The sequence below is a fragment of the Amblyomma maculatum genome, chromosome 7 (assembly GCF_055883805.1).
Source record: "Amblyomma maculatum isolate TAMU_Amacu chromosome 7, ASM5588380v1, whole genome shotgun sequence".
NCBI classification, from domain to species: Eukaryota; Metazoa; Arthropoda; class Arachnida; order Ixodida; family Ixodidae; genus Amblyomma; species Amblyomma maculatum.
The window spans coordinates 85,028,970-85,056,417 of NC_139350.1; the positions used below are offsets into that span (position 1 = coordinate 85,028,970).

The 27,448-nt window shown below is 47.3% G+C and overlaps 1 protein-coding gene and 1 pseudogene across 1 annotated transcript in view; one reads left to right on the forward strand and one right to left on the reverse strand.

Annotated features, from left to right (window-relative positions):
* Positions 1 to 27,448, forward strand: part of LOC146183827 (nose resistant to fluoxetine protein 6-like) — an 86,723-nt gene that overhangs the window by 28,004 nt on the left and 31,271 nt on the right. The window contains exons 2-3 of the mRNA XM_084609202.1: positions 13,105 to 13,487; positions 24,491 to 24,747. Of these exons, the coding sequence (XP_084465328.1) occupies positions 13,250 to 13,487; positions 24,491 to 24,747 (495 nt within the window). The 5' untranslated portion in view covers positions 13,105 to 13,249. The remainder of the gene's footprint in view (positions 1 to 13,104; positions 13,488 to 24,490; positions 24,748 to 27,448) is intronic.
* On the reverse strand, positions 1,435 to 2,945 carry LOC146183828 (uncharacterized; annotated as a pseudogene).

Consider the following 27,448-nt stretch of genomic DNA (forward strand, 5'->3'; position numbering starts at 1 on the left):
GCGACAGGAGCGATGGTGTACCGTCCAAACGCACACTTGTCGAAGAAAGTGCGACAGATGCTGCGCCTTTCCTTTTCTGTAAACCAATTATAATTTTATGTAGTTCTGCAACGAACGCCGATAAAAGGCAAACAATGAGAGGCAAATGATAGGAAAGGAAGGGTAGGCTTTCGCCATTCTTCTCTTAAGAGACATCTAAGAGATCCTCTAATTTTTACTGTTTCTATTTTTGGCAATGTAGTTCTGCAACGAACGCCAATAAAAGGCAAACAATGAGAGGTAAATGATAGAAAAGGAAGGGTAGGCTTTCGCCATTCTTCTCTTAAGAGACATCTAAGAGATCCTCTAATTTTTACTGTTTATATTTTTGCCAGCGACGCCAAAATAGCCGGCTGCAAAGTTTCGGTGCATGGCAATAGCTTGGTTAGCTCCGAGCAATCGTGTTTAGTTTACGCTAATCCCACGTTACTCCTGAGGACGAGGCCTGCTCAATTTATCACCGCAGCCGGAGGCTCGGTGAAACGTCTCGTTGAAGGTCATGTCGGCTACGTTGTCATGCTATGCCTAGCCGGCACGCGGATAATGACGGAAAAATAGGCGTGATCACGTGCCATATATATCTCAGAGCATGCAGTCCCTAGTGGAAGGAGCTGCGGCCTGGATGTGAGGGAGGTTGTGTAGAAGCTCACGAGATGGCGCGCGCGCTCACTTCCCGAGCACCGGCTGAGGCGGTCTGCGGCAGGAGCCGCAGGACGCAGCAGTAGCGAGTGCGGCGGCACGGAGTTTCAGAATGCTGTGTTCATTTTTCTGCATGCCAAATATATCAATGTTCGTTTGTTTGTGGGTTTAACGTTCCAAAGCGAATCAGGCTATGAGGGAGGCCCAACGTTTTTAGATAGGGTTGGGACGCCGTAGTGGAGGGCTCCGGGTAATTTCGACCACCTGGGGTTCATTAACGTGCACTGTCATCGCACAGTACACGGGCCTCAACATTTCGCCTCCATCGAAATGTAGCCGCCGCCGCCGGGATCGAAACCGCGTCTTTCGGGTCAGCAGCCGAGTAACACAACTACTGAGCCACAGCGGCGGGGCAAATATACCAATGCGGTTTTATGTGAATAACGGTAAGATCTCTATAGCATAGGGATGGCAGGGCGAGGCGCTTATCTGCAATGGTTCTTTTTGCGATCACGCAGTTTATACAGCGGCGGCAGATCAGATTGCACTTTTATCATCAGTATTTCAATTTTTTTTCTTTTACCCAGTTCCACCAGTCACAAGTCATGTTCGAAACAGAGAAAAGATCCCTGTGCTGAATGCACGCATACTGCTGCGTTCTTCTATCAATATGATTGAACCACGCCATGAACATGCGCATTTGAAAACCCATGAGTCTCCATGCAGACAGTTGATTTCAGTCTCAGTATCAATGGGTAGGAGGAGGCGTTTTCAAGAAAATTACAAGAGAAGCGTGCCATGGCAAAAATACAAGAGAAGTGTTCCATGGCAAAGTACACAATTCCACTGGCACATACTTATGTACAGCGGCTCAACTTCAGATACCTTGAAGTCTCCCGGCTCTTATGTTTAGAACGGTTTAGGGACTTCACAAAAAAGTGCAGCCGTGTGGTAACATAAAAAGCTACAACCTTCATTGTCAATGATTCTGCATAGCTGGCGCATCCTATCCTGTCTTGGTGGTTTCTCTTAACAAGAGCAATTACAAACCATTACACTGTCATGATGCAGCTCTTGTGTACTGAAAGTGGCTGTGAAAAGGTTTTCTAACCTTCGAATAAACCTGAAAAGCGATCCGGTTGGATACAGTAGGGCACCGCTGTCTCGCAACCTGGTGTACTGAGCTGCAGCAAGACAATCAACGTCCTCCTTTGTGAGAAGCAATTTGTGGCATTCATCACACTCCAGTTTCAACAGAAACTTCCTGGCAACATAACCACAAATGTAAAAAATCAGCCGATCGTCACTTTTTGCTGTCACACATGAGGCGTGGTCAGGTACAGGGCCCTGCATTCGATGTCCTGTCATGGGAACATCATGATCATTAAGAAGACTTTGAATTATGTCAGTTTTGTTGGGCTTCGGGCCTTCCATCAAGTCTGGCTCAAGTAGGGCTGTAAGAACACTAGGTTCAGCATTCCCATTAGCAACAGATCTGGCAGGTCCATAAAAACGTAGGCAAGACACAGTAATGAGAAACTGTTGGGGTGTTGGATGGGTATTGCAACCGCTTGACTGCCGTGCTATAGCGAAGAGATTTTCGACTGGGTCCTGACTCAATTTTGAAGTCATTAAGTACTTGTAGCTGACATTTTTCGTCAGGTAGGTCAGCAAAGACAGAGCGCTTGCTACCGTGACTCTCAGGCCAACAGCAGTAGATACAGATAGGAAGCCGCCTCGACCACCTGCATGCAGCTCCCATTCGGTCAGGTACGCCAAAAACGAAAGCAGCTTTTCCTCAGAAGCCGAGTCTGGCCGCAAGGCTTGGCTTGGGAATCTGGATGTAATTATTTGAATGACGTCTCGGATCATCCTGCCAAAAAAAAAAAAAAAAGAAAAAAAAAACGCACCAAGAATTTATTTTCTAAAGTACAGTTCTTGGTTAAATAAATAGCAATGTAATTTTTCTGCGGTGCGAGAGAATTGGAGAGAATTGCATTTTAGAAAAAGTATTGTGCGTAAACTTACCCAAAGAAGATAAGCACTGGTTGAATCCTTCCACAGTTGCTTTCCACCTCTGTCTGATACAGCCGAAGACCGTTCAGCACCTTGTCGCTGAACAGTTGGAACGCGTAAGACACTCACATTTTTTCGAAGTAGTTGGGATTGGTGTGACGACTTGTAATTGCCGCCATGGCTTGAAGAGTGACATTTGAGCCATCAAGTTCCAGTGCCTTACGCAGCGGTCGAAGGGATACCTGCGACATACACACGCACAAATGACAAGCCAGTTCTACAACATACATCCCTAGACATATAAACAAAGCCTGCTTGCAGAGTGAAAGGTAACGAAAACAAATTAAGCTATGTTATTACCTCGCCTGCTGGTGTGTTGAAGCTGCTCTTCAGGAGCCCGTTCCTGAGGCACTTAATGAGGTGCGGAAAGTCAGACACAAAGTGAAGTGAGCGGCTTGCATCAACTGGGTGCTGCACCTTGTACTTTGTAAGTGAGGGAGTTGCTCCAATTCCCATCATTGGCCACATCTTCCTGTTCCATGTTGCACCGTCACTAGTGATAAAGTCAACAAACAGCCCTGCATTTTCTGCAAGGATAACTGCTTCCATCATAATCTTCGTTAGCAAGTTTCCTTTTACATTTCCATGAGTGGCAAATACGGCAAGGATCTGCCGTATTTGCCACAAATCACCATACCATGGTCACATACCGTGTGTTTGTCAGTCTCAGGTGTGAAGGAGCCCAGATTAACGAATTATTCAATGAATGCAGCGGAAGTAACTGCAAGGTTTTCGGAAAGTTTCATCTCATCGACAAGCAATCCGCCGTGTCTTTTGAAACGATCCATCGTGCTTGTTTTTTCGGACTTTAAATATTTTGGCATTAAAGCCAAATCCGGTCCTGTAGGACTTCAGGTAACTGCTCAGCGTTGACTTAGCTGGGAGTGCAAGAATGTTCTGCTTGCGCATGTGCTCGTACAGTTTAGGTCCTTTCATTTTCACTATTATGCACTCGAGGATCCAGCTCTTTGTGTAGTTCATTCCTTGAATGCCTTTACGTTTAGCTGCTGCAAACATATGAATAGCAGCTTCTTTTTGTTTTTGTGACAGCATTTCAAGTTTGCTCTTGAAGGATTATTCGGTGATTTTTGAATTTTCATTTTTCATCTTGGAAACTACCTGTTGAAGTGTGCTGACACGTGACGCGAGGCGCTTTGCCCTTTGCCGAGCCAGCTTCAGGTGCATAGGAATGTTCCTCTTCAGAGGCTTTGTCGTGAGCCGACACTTTCTTGTCTGTAGTCTCTTCCTTAGATAGCGGCATGCTACACAGATGACACCTAAAACACAGAAAAAGAGACAGGGTTGGTCATTCTCATTTTCAGAGCAACCTTTATGCAATACCTGTTACAATATGTAAAAAATAAGAGGACACAGCAGGAAAGAGCACGAGTGAAATTTTTATATTTTGCTTGTAGCACTCCAATATTATTATCACAACCCAAGCACCTATTTCACTTGTGTTTTTCTGTCCTGAGCTATTGGTGCCTTTATTAAGTTGCAATAACATGTTACACAGGGTGAATCTAAATGGATAGTTCCCTAGCTGTTGGTGCTGTAAACAGTGAGAATATCATTTTTCATTGAAACGTTTAGTTTCTACTTGGATAGGCAGGATGGGCTTGTGATATGGCATTCACGGGGTTTGCCGACACTTGTTAAGTGCCTTGCAGATGCCTCAAGTTTGGAGCTTCATGATATCACGTGCAAGCCAGTCTAAGTGCAAAGCTGATATTGCCTTTTTTTTTTTTTAATGTCTCAAAGGATGCTTTATCAAACACCAAAAAATAAATCTAATAGCCCACTGTCACAGAAAAGGCCGAGTGATTAGTAACGAACTAATGCTTACCTTCTTTGCTCACTACTCCTGAGCAAGATCTGCTGAAAACAATGCCTTGTGCAAGGTCAACGGAGTGTTTGAGGTGGCATGTGATATCCTTGCTGTAGTTGTTGTCAAACTCTGCTTGGTCCATGGCACCCTTGCAGAGAACAGCAGATTCTGCGTCTTGCAAAATTTCTTCCGCGTCTTTTACCGACCTCAATATAACTTCCTTGTTCTCTTTTCCTCGAAAGTATAGGCGGGCGGTAACTGTGTTTGCGCGGTCAGCTTTAAATGTCAGCACTCTTTCGTGGACAAGAGCAAACGGATTTTTGCTGACTTTTGTCGTGGCAAACAGAACTCCATCAAAGTCGGCCACATCAAATCTTGTCCAGCTTTTCGGGACGCTCACACTGTCTGCAATCGTTTGGAGATCTTGCACTGTCACATCCAGGCTGCCGTTGCCATCCGCACTCATATCTGGTGATGACGAATCTTGAGCATCGCGAGGAGACAGCCGCGCCTTCTTCGTGCGTGCAGCTGGGCACACTGCAACGCGTTTTCTCTCTGGTCTTTTTTGACGCATTTCCTTTGAGAGGTAGGACGGCAAATCGGGCAGGAGCATGGGCACCGCGTCTTCGGTGAGCGCCGGTTTACCTCGAGGAATCCTTACTTCCTGACCATTGATGAAATGAACATATTCACGCAAAATGAAATGCGCTTCAAAGTGCCTCTCACACACAGTTGAAGTCTCAGAGAGTGGTTTATCTTTGCGGTGAAGATTCCTCTCCCATTGCTTTCGCCGATCATTGTCCTTAGGAACTCCAAAAAGCGACAACGTGCGCCCATTTGCTTGCCGAAAACCAGGATGCCCGCTCTTGCATCCGGGCGCATAGCAATGCGTATCGCTTTTTTTCTTCTTTTCCATAATCCAAAAAGCAACAGGAGAGCAGCATCCAACAGAGAAACGGTCACACTAGGCACTTTTGGTACCTTCACTAGCAGAAACACGGAGAGCACGCTGGCTCGCAGCACCAAGAAAAACGTGGTCGCAACTACGCGAGCGCGTCTCCGTGTGGCCGACGCGATCTCCTCGGGAAGAGCACACCAGCGCCCCTAGCGAGAGGCTTCGCTCTTAGCTTCACGCTGCCCGTGCGTCCAGTCCTCCGCTCCTTCCACTACCCAATACTTCTAGTTCACTGTACCCTAGCTTAGTGCACCGCTTCTCATTGCTCCTGTCCACCCCTGGGAATCCGCCATTAGGGGGACACTGGGCATCGATGACAAGTTTACAACTATGTGTAGCTATTGTTTTCAGCTAAATATTATTGCCTAATTCTCTTTTCGTAAGTTGACTCTTTCGACCCCGCCAGCGAAACGCACATTCATGACTGCAAAAATTGAGCTTAGGAGTTTTCCGGAAATTAAATACCTACTCCTCACGTCCACACCGAAGATGACATTTGTTCCCTCTCTTTTAAAGCGAATGACGATGCAGTCAATAGTGACTGGGACCTGCAGACCCAAAAATGTATATCGATGCATGCATTTTAATTGCAGTGAAATGTTTCAGTATATATGGCTACAGTGGTACTCTCTCTCTAAACTTTTCTAGCTTATAAAGGGCGCGATATCAGTGAGAGCGGCCTCTCTGTGATTGGAACGCGGTGTCCTATCGCGAGCGGCCAATTTCGATTTGTCCTCGCTGTGTCTTCAAAAGGCAAATAATAAAACCTAAATATTTAAAGATTAAACTTAAAATCTATACTGCTGACATAAACATGCTACACCACATTTCATGATCGCTCGCCGTCTTCTCCCCCTCTTAGTACAGCCTTTTAGAACATTGGCGTAGAGTTCCTCGATTTCTGTGAAATTCGAGGTGCTGCCAAGGGCTGACATTCTCATACTGAGGTGATGTGCAGTGTTCTGCAGAATATCTGATACCACATTTCGCGGAAGAAAAAAGAGATATGGTCCATTGTTAGGATGCGAGACAAGCACGGCGCGCTTAGCTCTCTTGCGGAGCCTTTTTCTCAGCTGTGCTAATGGTCTTATCAGGAGTGTATATGGTCGGCTTAGCTTGCACGTCTTCGTCGCTACGCCTGCTCGCTTCTGCTCCTTTTGACAGGGAAGAGTGTCCGTAAATGGAGAGATTTAGCTTGCCGAAGACGTACTGACGTAGAAGTATATCGGTTTACCGTACCCCTCCCACGCAGGCGTAGTGGCCGCAATTGCACTCACCCCTGTAAATGCGCGTGCGCGGGAGCTGGGTACGGTAAGCCGGTATACATCTACGTCAGTACGTCTCCGGCAAGCTAAATCTCTGTAATGTTGTCGTGCACTCTTCCCGTGCGCGAAGCAGAGTAAGGTGCCCTCGTTGACTTCCTGTACCTCGCTTGAAGGTTTACAGGGATATATCCACATTGAAAGGACATTAACAAAGTTATCGAATTATGACATGTGGAAAAAATGAATGGAAAGGACGCTATCGGACAATTTCATGCCGGCCAGTGCTGTGCCGCGGTAAACAAGGCCGCAGCCTGCAGGCGTCACCAACGATAAATGGCCCCGATAGCTGCATAAATTGCGAACAAAAGGCTCTCGAAACACGTACACTCGAGGGACGCCTACGGCCAATACGCACTGTGAAGGCTGCACATTGGCTTTTTGGAAATGGCGTGCCCCCGACGGTAATAGAGCCTGCAATCACTCGTGGCCTTCGAAGTCTTGCGCGTAGCGGCTGGCTGCTTCCCTGTTTGCTGCGATGGGAGTGAGTGAGTGAGTGAGTTGAGTGAGTTGGTGAGTGGTTGAGTGAGTGAGTGAATGAGTGAGTGAGTGAGTGAGTTGAGTGAGTTGGTGAGTGGTTGAGTGAGTGAGTGAGTGAGTGGTTGAGTGAGTGAGTGAGTGAGTGAGTGAGTGAATGAGTGAGTGAGTGAGTGAGTGAGTGAGTGAGTGAGTGAGTGAGTGAGTGAGTGAGTGAGTGAGTGATAAAATCAACTACAGGCGTGCTGTGAAGTCTGGAGACATTGGACAGGAGGATTTGAAGTCTGCGCGTATCATTCGCTTGAGAATGTATTGCTGTTCCTTGCTTGCGGCGAACTTCGTGGTGTTTTGCGAAGAGCGGTTGCGTTTTTGATAGTGAGCACTTAATCCGGACATGCTCTAAGTGCACCAGAGACTATCAGACCGAAGTTTTGGCTCCGGGGTAGCTGGAGATTCTCAGGAAATCGAGGTCTAACTGACAAACGTGTTGGCGTGGGAGCATACTGGCACCGTGTTTGCACATTACTATACAGGTAAGGACCTCGCGATTCTCCTTTTGTTCGGCGTAAACATAAAGACGCCATGCTCATCGTAAGAGCCTCCGGTCGTCACACTGGTTGCCGCTGTTTGGTAGCAATCATTATTTGAATCTTTTTTTTTTTTTTCCCGAATCCGCGGTATGTTTTCGTCCCCGAAGAAACTATCAAATATTTTTGTGGAGAGCAGGGGCATCGAGCTCAAATCTGGTTTCGATGAGATTTGGGGTTTCGCATGGTAGTGCGTTTTAATTAACTGAGAATTTTATTGAACGAAATCGGCAATCGTTTCGTCACTGGTCGTGCCGCTTGCCTTTGTCGGGGTCCATTTCATCAGGCAGGTGCCTTTAGTTTGCACGAGTTACGACACTGACGACGACTGCATTCAAAGTATCTATCGCGGATGTATGTCCATACTTACCTCGAGAATGCGAGCGAGAGCGTGCTGAGTCGTCTATGTTTTCATTCATTCCCCGACTATCGGATACCTTAAACTCGTTCTCCATAAGATCCTCGGGAATTTACGCTGCAGAAGGTAGTCTGCGAGACGGTTGTCAATAAATGCGGTGTACCTGCGAGCTGCTCATCCCTTCTGGCCTGCCTTTATCTTTCGACGACGCAATCCCAACTCAGTTACACGACCAAACTAAAAAGAGGCACTAGAAAACGTGCGAGAAATGCAGAAAGGAAAGTGGACCATGTAACACTATGTTTTCCGTTCTCCTGTGTTGTTCGTGAGCCACAATTTCGCCTTTCTCCTTTGAGCTTGCACCAGCGAGCGCGGCTGCATGGGAGAGGGATGAGGCGACGGCCCCTTCCCGCAATGCGCGCAGTCCAAGATTGATCCCTGTCCCGATAAGAAGCGGTCCTAATGCGGCGAAGAATTCAGGCGATCGCCGTAGACTGCTCTCTTACATGCATTTGATGATGATTTTCTTAGCACCAAGAGCCTAAATCTTGCTATCATCAAGCTGTCACAGCTTGGGGTTAATTGTTTATGCATGTCAATGTTGCTACGTCAAACGCGACGCGAGTACGAGCACGAGCTGCGTAGGTGCTCCGTGCCTTTGGAAGGTTAGGAGGAGATATCTGATACTCAGGAGAGAAATTGTACAACAAAAACTGACGAGATATGTCGGCGTCTTCATTGCGTCCCGCGGAGTTCGGCAATGCATCATTTTTCCGTCACCGATCGTTAGAGCACGATTGCAGTTCGTGAAACGATGTGGCACTCTGCTGGCAAGCACTACGGAAGGCTGCGGAATTGCTTTCCTGGGCATTTCTGTTTTATTTTTCGCTATGCTATGAGTGCTGTGCTAATTGGGTTTCACCAGGTTAGCGAGAAGCCTCTGCTACATGGACCTCCGTAGCTCGTTTCTTGCCTTCACCATCAGCTGCCGCGTCAATTCCGAAATTCGCGTATTGATTGCAACTTGTGCAATAGGCTATCAGCAATCAATGAAACGCGAATTAGAGAACTGACGTGCCAACACCAAAGAACTTAGCATGTCAGTTTCCTTGTATTAGCTCCTGCAACGGAAACATGCCAGCAGGAAACAACTAAAGATTTAGCTCATGGAAAGGAAACAGTTGGACAAGCCAGCTTTACAACACTTGCTTTAGGAGTGAAATTAGCCCGTCCTATGCCACTCAGTTTCGCTAGGCTGACTTTTTCAGTTTATGTTTCGTGTTTCAATTGTCTTGTTCGCGTTCAATTTTTACTTATGGTGCAGTGAGTGTCATACATGTTCAGAGCGCTCGATCGAACGGGGCAGTCTTTCGCCATAGGTGATACACTTCGCCATTGCAGCTAAACTAAAAGAGTCATCGCTTACGCTAAAGTACAGCCACACGGCCCAAAAGGCCATGGGGTAGGAGAAATTTTCCCGTGTGTCCAGCAGCCCTATAAGACTGTCCAATGAGCTCACGGGTGTTGAACGACGACTTTCGCGTGCCCGGCGCACATCGTCATCTCAGCCTGATCATGGAGCTACTTTCGCTGACCGTTGCACAACTTGGTCCTCATGGAGTGATTATGTCATTGAAGTTCCAGGCCAATGCACGCCGACTACGTGGTTCCAGCTGTGCTCCCGAAATTTAAATTCTGACGGCACTGCACATGCACCGACAGGATGACTTGTCTGATGGGGACAACTTGCTCGCAATCCGTCGGTTACAAATCGCAGCGAGAGGCCACAGAGAAAGGAAAGATAAGAGGAGCTCGCGCAGAGCCTATCTCACGGAGTTCCGGTTCTTCGACGCGTGTCAGGCAGGCTGCACTGAGCAAACAAAATATTTAGAGGGCCCAAGCTAAAGAAAGGCTTGCATATTTGACTGTTATTTCTTTTATTGTACACGTCGCCTATCTCGTCTCACTGTCGCCAGCTGTCTCTGCACTACTCAGAGCCTTTGCAAAATATTTCTTAAGCGGCGCAGTAAGTGAGGTGCGCGGTGAATCTGGGCCAAAATAGTAGAGAAAAATGAAAACACTTCTCTTTCCGCTCGACATGTTTCGACCGGTCATACCCAGAAGGTTTGGATAAATTCCGTGAAACAAATTTTGAACTTAATTTTTAACACAATGTGTAACTATATGCGCTATGACAGCCTAAGCATTAGCATGCTTAGGCTGTAGTTGACTTTTTTTTTTCGCTTTTTATCGGGACGCTAATCTTGCGTGATATCGCGCCAAGCCGGAAAGGTGCGCCATTCTGATAAAGACTGAAAAAGAGAAAAAAAGCCCCAAACTGCTCTAAACTCAGTGCTCTCGAAATGGGTGGTGCCGGGCTGCGGCAATTCATGGAGACATAACCTTGGTTGTCACCACTCTTCCACAATGTTAAGCTTATTGAAGCACGTCTGTTATGCCAATACGCGAGCCACCAAAGGTCCGTCGAATTTTCGGCGCGTGTTTCGAGCTTCTGGCCTTCTCTCTCACTTAAAAACACGAGCATCATGCGCATCGAGATGGAAACTGGTCGACATCCTCAGAATTACGTGTATTTTGAACTGAACATTTGATGGCGTGATTCCGACTCGCTGGCCGATTAGGCCGGTTCGGCCCCTCCGTCGTTACCTCGATTTCGGTCCGGAGGCCGCGCCGTGTCGTGCATCCGACGCTGCGAGCGAGCGCATACGGCCCGTCACTGCATAGTTTCGTTTTCTCACTTTTGCTTTTAGCTCTACCAGTCCACGGCAGCAGCAAATATCAGCAGCATCTTGCGCGCCGTCTGGGGTTCTAATCAGCGCATTGGTAACCTTTGTTCATTTTAGAAGACGTTTTGTCCTTCGTGCTCAAATGCGCATTTCCCCTCTCTTCGTGGGTTGCTTTTTTCTGTCCTCATTGCTGTTAGTGCTCCTTTCAAGCCCATCGCGGCTTTGGCAGGCCTATGATGGTTTAAAACACTCTTCATAAAGTTTATCAATATTATTATTATTATTATTATTCCGTCGGCCCGTACGGTTCTTCCTGCGCGCCAAAAGTGCACACTTCACCACACGAACAAACGGCTCGTTCGTATGGTAAAGTCATCCTTACGTGAGCGTGAACGCCGTCCCCTGTAAGGAGAGTGCGGAAAGCCTTGCTGTATTGCGCCAGTTCTGTTTGATATTCGCAGATGTCGACATGCAGCATAGCGGAATTGCGAAAAACTGTCATTTTTGCGCCGTCGTCACTCAACACCCGACGACCATTGTAGATATCTTGGAGCGTGAAACATTCTTTATTATTTTCTAAGTTACTTTATTCACTGATTCGATCTTCTGATTATTTTTACTTCTTTCCTCAATCCCGTGAGGTCCAAATAGATGTTGACTTGCTCCCTTGGTAAAGATAACTTTTTTTTTTTAAATCACATATCGAGTTGGAGACAGCTGGTCGAATAAACATATTAGCCCCTTCCATTATTATTTTATGCTGTGCTTGTTAGAAGGCTTGCAGGGCGAAAAAAAAAAATACTGCTCTATATATTGTCTGCATTCACAGATATATCCACAAAATAAATGCACCAGAGACTCTGTGGCAATAATGAGCAAGCTCTGTCATTATTGCTACAGATACGGACATGGGCGGTCTGTAGTTCTAAATGATATGCAGCATAATTATAAATACATCATCTGAAAATACTAGAATCACATTAATTAAAGAGTCTTGCAATTACGCTACATCATTAACTAGTTAATAATGTAGCTTTCATTGCATGTTACTCTAATTTTCCCGCCACTAATTGCTAGCCTAAAGGGTGTGGAAAGACTCACGTTCTAGAGGACTTCAAAATCAACGTTCTAGTGCTCTAAAGCGCTCCAGATTGGAAACCTGTTCCAGACTGCCCCTAAATTGGCACGTTTTGGGAAATTTCAGTGTTATAAAAAAAATGTTCGAACTTGAAATATCGTTAACATCCCTGCCAATTCCCTTCTCGCTCTCTTGCCTCGCCACGTAGGTGGAGAGGGAGGGAGGTCGACTGCTATGCTCAAGGATGCGGGATCGAATGTTGATCGCGGCGGCCGCTTTTCGATGGAGGCGAAAAGCAAGGCATTCTGTGCGATGTCGGTGCACGTTAAAGAACCCCAGGTGGTCAAAATTTCCGGAGTCCTCCACTTTGGCGTCTCTCATATCCTGAGTTGCTTTGGGACGTTAAACCCCACTAAACAGAACAAACCACTCTTTCTATTTCTCTGCTTTAATCACTGGTTTTGAGGGCAGAACAGTCTTAAGAAGCCAATTTTTGTTACGCATCGGAAGCTTGTACCGTTCGCATCGACACGTGCGTAGTGCTATCGTACAATACCTACAGGCGTTATAAGTAAATCGTGTTCCAGAATGCTCAAACGCAGATTTCTTACGAAAACAGCCACTAGCTTAAGCATATTAGTTCTGTCACTGGTTTTTGTATTCGCACCGAAGCCTGCTCCCGAAGACGGCTGCCGTTAAAATTTTGCTTACTATGCAAAACAGTATAGAGCCTGCTAAAACATGTATGCTACTATATACTGAATGGGGGCCAAATTAATCTGATAGCATAGAATTATCGACGTTCTTGCTCCAGCTCTACGGATCCCCTGTAATCGGTACCTACATGTCCATCCTTTATGGCGTCTCTGCACAGAGCAGCTGAAAATAAAGATTCCCCCAACATGAACACGCGACGCGTTGCGGCGACCTCCGGGCAGCGGTTTCGCGAGCGCAGTCACGCCGCCAGAACCTTCATCGGGGCGTCTCTGTCTTTGCAGACTTTGCACCGGCGGGGCTACCGGACGATCCCATCGGGCCCGCTTATCTGCAGCGAGCGATGAGGGACCCGCCATCGACGATAAGAGCAGCGGCACTGGTGCGACCTGAGCACGACTCTACTCTCGGCGCGGCTCGCGGGGCGTCATGGCGCGGTGCCTCTGCCTGCTGGCCCTGTGCGCCCTCGCGGCGGGGGCGCGTGCCATGGACCTCAAGTTCATGGGCATCGATCTGGAGCGCGCGTCGTCGCTGCTGCTACCCACGCTGCAGGTGATCTGCAACGCCAACAAGGAGCAGAAACAGAACGTGGACTGCGCCGGATGCATGGACGCCATCGTGCAGTACATCAAGGCAGTCGGAAACGGGGAGGAGTGGGCCATACTCAGTAAGTGCGTCCACCGAGTTTCTGTGCCGTCGGAGAGGAGGATGCGTGAGCTTCGGTGCCGACTACATGTCCGAGTCGAAGCCGAAGCTCACGTGCCGCCGCATTTGCCATGGCTGCATGCTTTCCGTTGGAGGCGAGACCTCCCTAGAAATTAGGGTTATGTTGAAGAGGCGTCTGGGGCAGGCTCTTGACGGCCGAAGCGTCTGTCACCCATATGGAAACTTTCACCTGAAAGAGTGGCAGGGGAGTCCGCATGCAGCGCCTCATTTTGTCGTTGGCCGTGGCAGCTGCAATGCTGGCACACGACCAAACACTGCAGTACCTCGGTGCCCGAACTTGAGTGTTTTCCGAGCGACAAGCATTTGTTTGTCGGCCTTGCTGTAGCCAAGGTGCTCGACACTAGATAAAGGCAAATGGTCGGGTTACTCCCTTCGTGGCTAATACGGATCGTGCAATCAATTCGACCCTTGGCAACTTACGTGTCTGGTACACCGATCAAATTAAACTCCCGAATAGTCTGTGAGGTTGACCTGAAATTCTCACGCTTGATTTCGAGCTTTTCAATAAGGTCATTATAAATGACGCGGGAAATGCTACACGGCTGCCGAAGGTATTTGCTTGCATTACCCTTTCTAGTCGCTGCTCATGGCTCTACGGTTATTGCAGCTCTGCAGTGAATGAAATCACGAGCACTAGAGTCCTCTTGTAGTGCTAGAATGATAGTGAAGCATTTCATTGGACTTTGTAAGCCTCATGTAAGGGACTTATTAGGCTTCACTCGAAGGAACGCCTAGATTCGGAGTAAGGCTATGAAATCACTTCAAGCGCACACGATCACAATGGACACCGATTAGTGGTCGTATGCTATTCATCATTAGAGGGAGCATGCAGTTCAGTGCTCTTAAAAGATTACCTTATCCGCGCCCTGCCCTGTCCCGTTATTATCGGAGAACACCCTCAAAGACCTATTGTTCAGCGGCAAGAGGAAAAATTAAGGGATTTATTATTTCGCGGTTTCCAAGAATTAGCGAAATACATTTAATTTTCCGCTAGTATCCTAAAGCTACATATAATTAGTCTAACAAAGCCTGTATGTCCCAGATTCGCTTGATCAGACGCAATGCGAGCTTTTAAAACATTAGGACTTGCCTTTAATCGAAAACATGTCCTTAGAGCATTGCAGTGATCATCTCACAGCAAATGTATTACAGCAAATTTATTGCGTTAGACAGGTTAGACAGTGATTACATCACCTCGGAAGTTCTGCTTCTGTCAGACAGGTACAAACTTTTGTGATAACAAAACATTTTTCACACATCTATTCTTCTTTGTATTTTTCAAAAATAACACTTTCTGTTCCCCACGAGTAGTTAATAGATTTTCCCGCCTAAAAACTGCGTGAACTATAAATGCATCCAAATTTCTCCACATTATATGGTGAGCTGGGAGCTTTACGGTCCGCATATTGACCGCGATAGCATTGCGAAGAGGATTGGGCAGCCGCGCAGTCTGCTCGTGAAGTGATACCGCACGAGCCGATTGGAACAAGCGGCTTGCACGAAGAGTGTGTCGGCATTCCGCACTCGTGAGCATTTACTATCACGCGACTTTCAATGGGTGTACTTCCTGTTGTCCTTCCGCCTCGTCACCAGAAAAAAAAAAAAAAATCAATATTACATGGCACGAACACTGTCGCGCCTCATTCTTGCTGTCGGTTTCGCAACTTGCAAAAGGTACGATCTGGAGTGTCAAGCAGCGAGGGTCCGTGCTCAGCGCTGCCCAACACGGTAGATAAGGCGAGCGAGTGATTTACGGGCCTCGACGCTCTTCAATCGTATCAGCTCCCCAGGTTCACATGCGCGCAAGGGAGGCAGACCGACGGAGAGCGCCTGTATCGGAGGTCTGATGTGGACGACGCCTCCCCTCAGTACCGGTTATAAACGGCAGCGACATTTCAACCTATTTTTATATATATATAAAAAAATATCTTTATATTTTTAGCTTTTATTTCTGCTTGTTAGTTAGTTTTAGCGGTAACAGGTTGTGAGTAACTTGCCTCCAAAGCCGAAAAAAAAATGTAGAAAACCGCGTTTCCGAATTAGGACCAATATTTCTGCAGTTCTGTAGCATTTGCCTGCAGTACTTTACTTTCTTTTGCAGCGCTTTTTTGTAGTCGGTAGTTCTGCAGTACTTTTATTTCGACTGCAGAGCATTCTGCAGTTACTAAAGGAATTTCTGTAGTTGCAAACAGGTTAACTATTAAACACCACGCAGAAATTACGTCGTGGCAATGGAAAATTTTCTGTAGTTTTCTACTGGGTCAGTTTGTGGAGCCCTTTGTCGACGTCAATTGTACTATACGGTAATTATATTCCCGCATCACTCTGCCAAGAGTGAGCTTCATGTTGCGAGCTTCAGCTGTGGTTAGCACACCATATGTAGACACAGGTGGCCTGAAGCATTAAAAATATGGACGCCTTTTCATACCCCTTTTACGTGCACAGGAGAAAGAAGAACACGTAAAATAAGCAAAATGTACACTATGTAGTGTAGATCAATTTAAGACGCAATCAAGCAATTAGTTCGATGCAGTCATTCGAAAAGTTGAAATCTGTGGCATCCTGAAGGAAGACTGCGCTGTGCTGCAAAATAAAAAATAAATAGAACACAGGAGTCAAACGACTGGGAACAGCGGCACGATGGACGAGCACTTAACTGCGACTCATGGACCAAGTAAGGGATTAAGCAGCCATCGTAATACCTCTCAACTACTTGAAAGCTGTCATTATAGTTTTATATTTTGGGGATCACCAGTTCTGCTATGCGTTGACTTACGGGAATTGTTCTTTTCAAATATGTGGGTTAGAAAACACGTGCTTGGGAATTTCGTTGAAGTAGAAATGGAACATTTTCATGACAGAAAGTGTACCGAAAGCTCTCGTGCATCAGCGGGACTTCTCGATATTTTTGAAATTCATAAGAATACATTTCTTTCCTCAAAAGAATTTTTGAGCCCAAGAACAAATTACACAAATCGAGGTTCAAATGGTGCACTGAGTCATGTAAGATTAGTGAGCAGCATGTCGTCTTTGCATGGGTAAGGAAACCTGATGGAGAGCGATACATTTGCTGCGAGATTATCAATGCGTACGATCATCCTTGGAAATCCGTCCATTAAAAAAAAAAAATATAAAGAAAGAAAAAGAACTCCAACTGTATCAAAATGTGGTCCTATCGCTGATCAGATGTATATCAAGTCTGAGCATTATTATGCTGAATTCTGTAACTTAACCGAAGGAAATAACATTTGCCTTTTTAAACTTATAATTTTTTCTGTCGTTTTAGTTTACATTCATTCCATTCCGTCGACGTACCATTCGCCGTATCTTTCTGCGATTTTTGCATGAGGGCGCCTCAAGTGATCCAACATGGCGGCGGTTCCTACTGAGGTTCGCTTGGGTTAGAATCGCGCGTATATTGAAATAAAGGGGCGCCTTTACCCCACCCCCCGAATAGGCTTCTTAGCAATGCAGGCTCGATGCCTGATAACAACTGTGCTGTCGTGGTGCTGCGAATATATAATACATACGTTTGCAACATAATTCCAAAAACGCATGGAAGGGCTGGCGAACCTTTCGGGCAATGGAGAAAACGTCGTGATTCAGTGCGCGGAGATGCACGATCCTTCGTAGACTTATATTTCGCGATGCCACCGCAGCGCGGCCTCAATTTCTTACAAATCGCCAGTTGATTCACGAAATTGAGGCCGCGTCACTAATTTGTCTACGCATTTTCCTCAAACCACTTCTACAGAGCACCTTTAGGAGTTGGAGGTGCCGAGTAGAGCCCAAAAACTCCTTGCCTCCAGCGCCACAATAACTCCCAGTGCGCCACCTTGCCTCCCAGCCTTCTACTCGTAACAGTTGACTAGCGGCTACCTGCACGTAACCTGTCTATCCCTACTCCGAAATACGCATCCTATGTTCAAGTGAAGGCGCTGGTACATCCGGGACAAATACCGGCAATGCCCAGCAGTCTACTAGTGATAGGTAGATACAGTGAAGTCAGAGGCCGGGTACACGGTGGTGGCGATGACTCACCAGCAACAACTAGTGGACGCCCTCACCGCCTGCCAGGACAACATAGAAACGCAGGAGGAGGTATCCATTTCTATGCTGCGCATGCGCCTTGCATCATATGATTATCATGACTTCCATGACGGGCTCTGTAATTACATCAGAAAGGCGAATTGTCCCTGTGGCTACCATAAGCATGACATAGATATGCCTCATCCGGACATCGGAGCGTGAAAAGGAAGCGAGTGCGCCCATGGCGCTGCCCGAGCTCTCCTCTCTAGAGCTGGACCCCTCCATCCTCCACCCCACCTCACTCCGGCCCTAATGGTGGCATACGCGGATAGGCTGCGACACTTGTGGGGATACACACGAATACTCTGCCCTCATTATAACGGTCGCGCGTAATTATCACGCGAGTTTACGCGCGCTGTAGGGAGGAGCGCGCCTCTCGCGACTATCTGGTGTCTTTCGGCGGTTGATCGCGAACGCACGCGGTTCGGATTTTCCGCCGGCGAGACCGCCGCCGTCTCCTTCGTCGCCCGGTTATCGTACGCATTTACCGCTTGGGGCCGTGATCCGCGAAGCCATGCCAGGTGAGCAGAACGCTCATCTCACCTCCTTGCGTAAGCTTCCCCATTCGGTGGTTTTATTTCACCTTTGTACGTGAGCGGGAGATTTGCTCGCTACGGCGACTGCATTCATTTGAGTGCTGTATTTTGCCGTATACTCGGGCAGAATAAAGACTGATCGGGTACGCAACTCGTACTGTCCTCTTCGGTCCGAACCCGCCGCAGTGGCAACTTCTCGCACCGAAAGTTGGGGGTCACAGCTCGGTCTGCTAGGGCTGGCATGCTGGTTCTAGAAGGCGGCTCCCTTCCCCCTCCACTTTGGTGCGTTGTTTCAAGAACAACCCCCATACACTGCAGACACTATCTGCCTCTGTATAGCCACAGGACTGTCCCAAGCGGAGGAGTTTAAATGGCGATGCCTGCGACAGAACATACAGCTCACACACTCATCTGAACTTAACACACCCCGCGGGTACTACGGCAGAACGCAAACTCTACGGGGAGAAGGCGGGCATGCTGCATCAAGGTGCAGACTTCCCTAAACAATCCACCTGACAACATGAACTCAGTGCCAACTAGTGATGGGTGGGAAGTTGCTCTGTCCAGCTGCGGATTTGAGACCCAAGAGCCCACGTAGCACGAGCACTAACAGCAGCGGCAGTCCCTGGAGTCCCGGGCTGGGGACCCCACCATACATCCCCCTCTCCCTAATCTAATAATAACGTTTTTTTTTTTCATTCATTCTGTAGTTGATTTGCTTGAAACATAACAGATGTAACCGAGCCGTCAGCGTATATTGTATTTACATTTTGCGAAGGCAGTGCACTCACGAAGTCGCGGAGATGCGCGTCTAAGAGGAAATGACCCAGTATGCTTTTAGCCCTACACCGTGTCTGACAGACTCTGATTTTGACAAAACGCAGTTAACATATATTACTTGTCCGCGGTGTTGCGGAGGACAAGAGTGCAAGGTATGCCTCGTAGTTTAAAGGGACAAAAAAAAAAAAAACGTTGAGGACAAAGCAGATCAAGATCGAAAACAAAAAGAGAAAATTATGCATGCTTGCAGCGGCCAATGCCCTGCAGTAATAATAGAGTTCGTTTAAACATAGTGCTAATATTCCGCGCACACTGTGGAATCTGAGCTCTATTTGATGCCCCAGTGTGGTGATAGAAGTGAATACGGCACTCTACTACTATGCCCTAGGACGGGGGATGGAATCCCGGCCACGGCGACCGCTTTTAGATGGAGTCGAAAAGCGAAGTGCTCGTGTGCTGTGCTATGTCAATGCACGGTAAAGAACCCCAGCTGGACGAAATTTCCGTAGCCCTCCACTATACGGCGTCTCTCATAGCCTGAGTCTCTTCGGGACGTTAAGCCTTACGAACCAAACTAAACCGGAGCTCCACTTGTTTTGAACAACACGTGGCACACCAATCCCTCATATCGTGAATGAGAAATTGTGTTTGGTAACCCTGCACTGTGATTTCGTGAGACACCTTCTGTGACCATTAGGTTGGTTTGGTTAATTGGGTTTAACGTCCCAAAGTGACTGGGGCTATGAGAGGCACCGTAGAGGAGGGCTCCAGAAATTTCGACCACCTGGGAAATGTCTTTAACGTGCACTAACATCGCTCAGCACATGGGCGCCTTGCTGCTGGCCCCCATCGAAAAGCGGCCGCCGCGGCAGGGATTCGATCCCGTATCCTTGGGCGCAGCAATCAAGCGCCCTAATCAATGCACCACCACGGCGGGGCTGACCATAATTCAACTCAAAGCGGCATGCTCAAGTCTGAAAAAAGCAAACTGACTGAGAACTGTGACGCTCAAACGACTCCTAGAAAGGTAAAGCATGCAGATTCTTCATTCATCTGTACTCGACGTATGGTATCTCGTCTAGCAGTCACTCTGCATTTCTTGTTCGGGAAAGAAAAGAAGAAAAACAAGAAAGGCAGGCTCATAGAGCTTTACTTAAGCTTATCAGTAAACATGATTGTAATATGACCGTCGCTGGCACGCCCCCGGTTTTCTTTAGCAGCACTTTACTGCTCCCATGTCTGCACATTTGTAGGTACAATGCCCAACCATTTTCAGAAGTATTTTACGAACCCTCTTCTGGAGTGAACGATTATGTGCAGTCACGTTTTACTGCGCAATCATCGGAAGCGCGAAGTGGTCGAAAACTGTCGGCAGTGTGTGTGAAGCCTCTACCCACCTGCCACCTGGCGAGAGGCAAGATCCGCCTTCCACCTGCACGGCTCGTACACAAAACAGCTACCTGCACAATTTATGCGTGGTTAAATGGAAAAAGAGAAATCTCCCCTTTCCATTTGCAGGAGAGGAGTGAAAGACATGGATGTAACGAAGGGCTTCGATGCTCTTTAGTATAGCGCTTTCAACGATCCGTTACCGAGATCCGCAGCCGCGCATTCTACTGCGCATGCTCGAATCACCTTGATGACGCTAGTGGGCACCACGTGTTGGAAGTCGACACACAGACCTGCCGCGTCGGGGCCCATCAGCGCGTGCGCATCTGCCGCACGCGGTAGCAGGCCATGGTGACAGATCGCTGATCGTGCTATGCTAAAGCTCTCTCACTGCACAGGAGTCGAAAGGGCCTGGTATACTTTCGCATTTCCTTCGAAGCATCTAAAAAGGCGTGTACTGCGCCCTCCCGGACCCAAGCTTGTACGATGGGTCCAGCATCCGTAGCCACTGTCATGAATGACTTTTTTGAAGCGCAAGCTTCATTACGCTAGGTAGAGCCAGTTTTTGTGTGGTTTTCAATTGTACCTTCATTTGACCTTCAAAGAGCAGGAGAAACTGTTGCTGTGCTGTTCAGGTGTCCACAAATAAATGTCAGATACTGTATCTTTCCTATAAATCAACACACAATGTCAGCGTAGAACTGTTGATATCGGTTCAGGTGCCCACAGAAAAATGTGACAGATACTGCGCGTATCCATTCCTATAGACCAACACACAGCGTCAGCGTGCGCTAGCCATTCACCTTCAAGGCGCCACAGGACAAAGTGTGGTCATAAATATAATGTGCCTTTATTTCCCCAAAACTCCCCACCGCTTAAAGTGTAACCTTGTGGACCACCTTGGTGCTGCACCACAAGGTCAAGGCCTTGACCCTTTGACATTTGGGTGATCTTTGATCTTTCAAACATGGAGCTTAGAGTTGAAGGGGATGGTGCACTGACTTGATTAATAACATGGTTGATGTCATGTGACGCCATCGCGCGATGGAAACAGCCATGATATCAATCGATGGATGTCAGAACGTGGAGCCACCGCGCCTCGATGCAGAGCCAGCCATGGGCACTAATGACGATGATGCTGCGTGTAGTGCGTCCTATCGGGCAACGAAAGAGTTCCACCAAGTTTAACCATGCTGTACGTGAAGCTTTCGTTGAGTACAATGTTTAACTATGCTAAACCTCTGCTAATTCAACGTTTTTGGTCCGGTTGCACGCACATAATTAAAACCCAATTCCGGCCTGAAGACGAGGCGAATGGAGCCGTTCCAGGATTCTAACTGGCGAGACCTATTTAAACTAGAGTTCACTTCCTGTGCCAGTTTTCAGTTCTGATCAATAGAAAATCCTTTGCGAAACGCTTGTGACGAGAACAGGCAAGTAGGACGAGCGTGGAATTTGTCAAGTCAAGCTTAATGTTAATCCTCTATAAATGCGAGGATTTCCGTTAATACATCCTCTTTAACGGCAGAGTTTTGCGAGCGTCAGTAATCCAATTAGATAGCTGTTTAGATGGTCGCAAGCGTGAAAGGCGGATACATGATGCAAGTGTTGTCTCGAGGACGACTGCTGTTGAAGTCTGCCAAGCAGCCAGCGAAATATATATTTTAACCATACTGGTATAAACAAGTTTAAAGCCTGGCATCTGATAAGTTATTATATATAATTTTTTATCACGTTTTTAATCCCTTCCTCATCCGCTTGTCCAAATGGTTTCATTTTACACTCGGTAACCCTGTGGCGGATGCTGATCCCATTACTGCAGAGTTACCGTTCTCTTGACCACCCTATTATTGCCAGATATATGCAGTACTGACTTTCAGTGGCAATGCCTCGAAAGAGCCCTACACCTGAGTAAGCACCCACTGTGCTTTTTATGCGCCAGGGCCGCAGTTGGAGGCCGGTTTACAGATCGTCACGAGCGAGCAGCTGTAGGGAGGACAGCAAGGTTATCGTAACGGCGCTCGCAAGTGCCTACACTCGTCACATCAGCATCGCGTGATAAGACACAATGCGCGCGACGAACAGGGTGTACCTTTTGACAGTAGTGGATCTTCCTCCTCCTCGCGCATCAAACGTTCTTGTTGAAGCATATATGCTTTCCGCGCAACCTGCGTGGACACCAGTTGTATAGGCTGTCACACCTGAGGACAGCTCATGCTACCATTCTCCCTTTGCGTTTTTGTTCAAGCTGCGCAGAGGAGACCGTTTTGTCTCTCTGCGACTGAAATCGCATTAAATCGAGGTCAGACTAGACTTCTCTATCTAAAATCATGGAGCTAGTCTGTCAGTGATTAAAGGTCACGCTCTTCAACCTTAATTTTTGAATTTCCGATGCTGATCTGTATCTCCTTAATGTTGCTTTCATTTTGACCTATGGGTTCGGCAGTATTTGATGAATTTTAAATATGATATTGCTGTTGTGAGGACTCTGTTTTGTCCTCAACTCGCGTAAGTGCAGGCTTAAATCTATGGGCTGAGTAAGATAGTTGCTTTGGAGGGTTTAACGTCCCAAGGGGACTCAGACTTTAGGGTGCTCGTACTGGAGTGCTAAGGAGGATTTCGACCACCTGCGGTTCTTCAGCATCCACTGACAACGCTCAACACACGGACCCCTTGCTTTTCGCTTCCACCGAAAAGCGGCGGCCGGGGTCGAACTGGCGTCGTTAGGTGCAGTACAGTCGAGTGCCCTGCTGGTGCGTTGCTATACCCTTGTAATGTCAGACCAAGTTGTCCATGAGTCTATGTTGTGGTGGGGCGACGTATAATGCGATGCCGCAATACACCGCGCATGGGGCAGGGCCAGGACGTCCCCAGAGCAAAAGAAAAAAAACAACAACAACCGAGTGGAATCTCACAGGCTCGGACTCGCTTGATTCAATGTTCCGGTTCATTCGAACTTTGCAGGATTCGAACAAGTTTGCGGTCCTGTACAATTTATTCTCTGAAATTATTGTTCATTGCTTCTAGGCTGATGCCGTTATCCTCAGATAGAGCGAATGTTTATTCTGTAGCAAGGTCTTGAATTCTTCTGCCCTCGCCCTCACCGCTAATTCGTTGATGGACTTCTTTCTTACCAATCTCTTTCGTTCTCTCTTCAGATTTACACTATTACGAGACCTTATGCCATCATGTGGTCACTGAGTCGCACTTTCCCGATTACCTCTATACATCCTGCATAACGGCCGGGTTAGAATACACTATGAGGCCAACTTCATTTTTAGTCTCCCCCGTTAGGACCTTGCCATGGCCACTTCCAGTTCTTTCGTTTGCTAAAGAAGGTGCTCATGATTCTTAGGCTATTGCGCTCTGCAAACTCAACTAGTAACTTCCTCCTGCTATTCCTAGAACCAATGCCATAGTCTCCCACTGCCTGGTCTCCTGCCTGCTTTTGCCCTACCTAGGCATTGAAGTCGCCCATACAGTATACTGCATATTTCCTTTCCGCATTGCCAATTCAACATCTTCGTACAAGCTTTCAACTGCCTGGTCATCATGGCTACATGTAGGTGCGTAGACCTGTACAACCTTCCGTTTGTAGAGCTTATTAGGCTTAATTACGATGCCTGCCACCCTCTCATTAATGATATAGAGGTCATCAATATGGAGCTATCTGAAATTTATCTATATGGGCTATGGAACGAAATATGATAAGGGTAACATTAAGAGATAGGAAACGTGCAGAGTGGGTCAGAGAAATAACTTAAATGACTGACATTCAGTGGAAATCAAGAAGAAGAAATGGGCATGGGCAGGACATATAGTGCGAAGACAGGATAACCGATGGTCGCTTATGGTAACAAATACGACTACAAGAGAAGGAAAGCGTAGCAAGGGGCTGCAGAAATTTAGGTGGGCGGATGAGAAATTCTCAGGGGTCAAGTGGATGTAGCTAACACAGGACCGGGTTAATTGGAGGAATATGGGAGAGGCCTTCGCCCTGCAGTGGGTATAGTCAGGCTGATGATGATGATGATAATTTATTCAGTCTACCAAGTCAGAACAGAAGCAACCACATTTGCTGCAGTCGACATTATCTTTCTTTATTACCGTTACAGAACTGTCATAGCATTTATTTCACTTCACTGTGCAGTGACCGACGCGCAGGCCAAGCTGCCGGTGTCGGTGATGGGTGGCACCTTCAGCTTCCTGGCTTCGTTCGACGACTGCCTCAACGTGCCGTCGGCCAAGGCCACGGACAGCGTCGTGCTGCGGGCGCTGAACATCAGCACACTGTACCCCAGCTACTGCTCCTTCAAGATCAGCGTCGGCCTGCCTGACAACCACACCGAGCAGCACCACGCTGACGAGCCGCCCAAGACGGGACTGCTCGGCATGATGGACAAACAGGTGAAGCCAGTTACGTGCACTCTGCAGAGATAAGACGAATGAAACTCGCTTCTTTAGCGTGTGTGTATGGCAGTAAAAAAAGCTACTTCAGTGTTTTCCTTTTAGTTCCTCCCTCTCCCGCTCCTGCGTTATCAATCATGCTTGTTCAGTAGGTGAGAGCATCGAGACTGAACGAGGCGATGCGTCGACACCTTTAGCAGAGGTGCGAGTGTACAGTTCTGCGTTAAACGTTTTCAATTATATTGGCTTTCCTCACTTTACTGAAGCACGCTGGTGTATTCTTACAACTAAAAAGAAAGGAAGAAAGAAAAAAAGGGGGGGGATAGAACGAAGAAAAACTTGTGTTTCGCCAGTTTTTACAGCAGGAACCGTTTCACGCCGCCACTTCAATGGTATTGGATTCAAATGTGCCAACCCACCGCGCCATTGGAACGTCGAAGAACGCGATTGTAGGAAGGAATCCGTGTGCTTCTGGAAATCACAATCCACTGTAGCGGTGCAGCTGTGTTTGCAATTCTAGAGTTGAAAAATGGTCAGCATATTTTGAACCAGCTATGTCTGCGTAGTGTTAGCGGTATATAATACGGGCAAAAAGACAACTTATGGATCGAAATGGGATGGCGATAATGAAACCCGTGAAAGGTTCTTCGGAAGGGGAGGATGAAACATTTCGTTGGAACCGCGATCCAGGAAATAGGCGCATCATTTCTATATAACACTTGAGCTCGTATCGCACGCCTAGCACAGCTTTGTTGCCAGTTAAGCTCTTTCAGTGGATTAGGTGTGTATAGTCTTATATTCATTGCAATGTCTTTATAGATGCTTCGAAAATTTCGGATCTGGCGCGAAGACTGCAGCTGATGTACAATTTCCGGCCGCACCAGTTACCAGAACCAAACTATAGAAGGAGCATGACAGCTCGAGTTATTCGCTTGCGGTGGATGTTTGAATATTGCTCCCTTTTCTCGTGTGAATTCATCCCTCTTCAGGCACGAAACAGGAGATAAAATACATTAAGCTTCTGCAGGTTTTGCACAGATTTGAAATTTATTAACAAAGTTCCTTAGCAGAATTACTTTTGAGCCAAAGCAGAGGTAAACCTCTGCAGCTACCGTTTAGAAATTGGGCGCGAACGGGGTAGCCCAATCTCAGACAGAAACGCAAAAATGTCGTGGTTTGGGAACGCAGACCATGAAGTGGCTCATTTACCCCGCCGGGGTGGCGCAGTTGTCGGGACTGCTGTTCCCCAGGATGCGGGATCGAATCCCGGTCTCGGCGGCCGCTGTTCGGTGGAGGCGGAAAGCAAGGCGCCCGTGTGCTGTGCGATATCAGTGCGATGTCAGCACGTTAAAGAACCTCAGATGGTCGAAATATTTCGTAGTCATCCACTACGGCGTCTCTCATAGCCTGAGTCGCTTTGAGACGTTACACCCCACAAACCAAACCAAACCATTTATTATTTCGCAAGACCCGGCATATCCCTATCCACATCAGAGGAACGATGAGAAGGAAAACCCCAGCCATCTTCATAACTTGCAGTTTGCGCGCTCTAATCTGTTGTTCCCGACAGTGCACGCGCACATCGGGCTTTATTATCAATATCTGTTACCCTAAAGTCAGTGTGTGCCCTTCGATTATTGCCACGCCTTATCTGGTTACGGACACCAGTATAAAATACAGAATAGACAGTAGGCTCTACACTTTGGGCTAGTTAAGTGACAGACGCGACTGACTTCACAAGAGACAACAAATTATTTTGCATTTGTGCTCCGGAATAACTCAGTCTGATAGAAGCGTATATAGTCAGTTGGCCTTGTTGGTGAAAGTTCATATCTGAAGCATTGCGGAGGACGGGACGCTAAATACAATTTATCTTAGCAGCTGGGCTGATCGCATGCTTTTTGTTCTTCCTCTTCCCCTTTCAAGCCCATACATGATACTTCGTTGCGTCAATCAAATAAAATCCGCCACTTTATAGTCATCGCTTGTGGAGCTTGCTTCGGCCTCTGTCCGCAGTTTTTCATATGCGATGAATGGGATCATCTATTGCGGGAACCAGTCCGACGTCAACATCTGATGCCGAAATGCTTCTGATGATTTGATTGTAAACGTGTGAATAGTTCCGGCTGTTGTATTTCACTGCAATACCGCGAAGTCTCGAGACCGCGAAGGTTCCTGGAACTGAATCTTCCGACCTGAAGTTACAAGGTTATCGACCGCAGCTTCTATCAGGCTGACTTCTTGCTCGCTTCTTTATTTCTTTGAACGAGGCTCGCGTTCACAGTATTCACTGTAGAAAGGTGCACACCATTCGGATATTTTTCTCTCAAGGGGAGCCGAAGCCGCCGAGGCTACGCGCATCCGTGTGTAGCCTCGCATTGTATGGTTTTTTGCTTAGCTGTTGGCACCGACTGATGCATTCTGATGTGGGCATCGATCTGCTGTCCACGTGTCTCCAACGTTCTCAGTGATAGCGACGGAGAATAGCTAATCGCAACCAAGTACCTGATCACACTTAGTTGCGAATAGCTTCTATCGCGGCCATTGCGGATCATCGCTACGGCCTTCCGACTTTCCACTGCGACGCGAAACAGTGGCCGTTAGCTCCTCCTGTCCAGGAACTGGGGACATTGACAGTACATTCTTTCCAGATCTCGATAAAAACGTCCCCGGAGTAAACAACTCCGGAATATATAGCTTC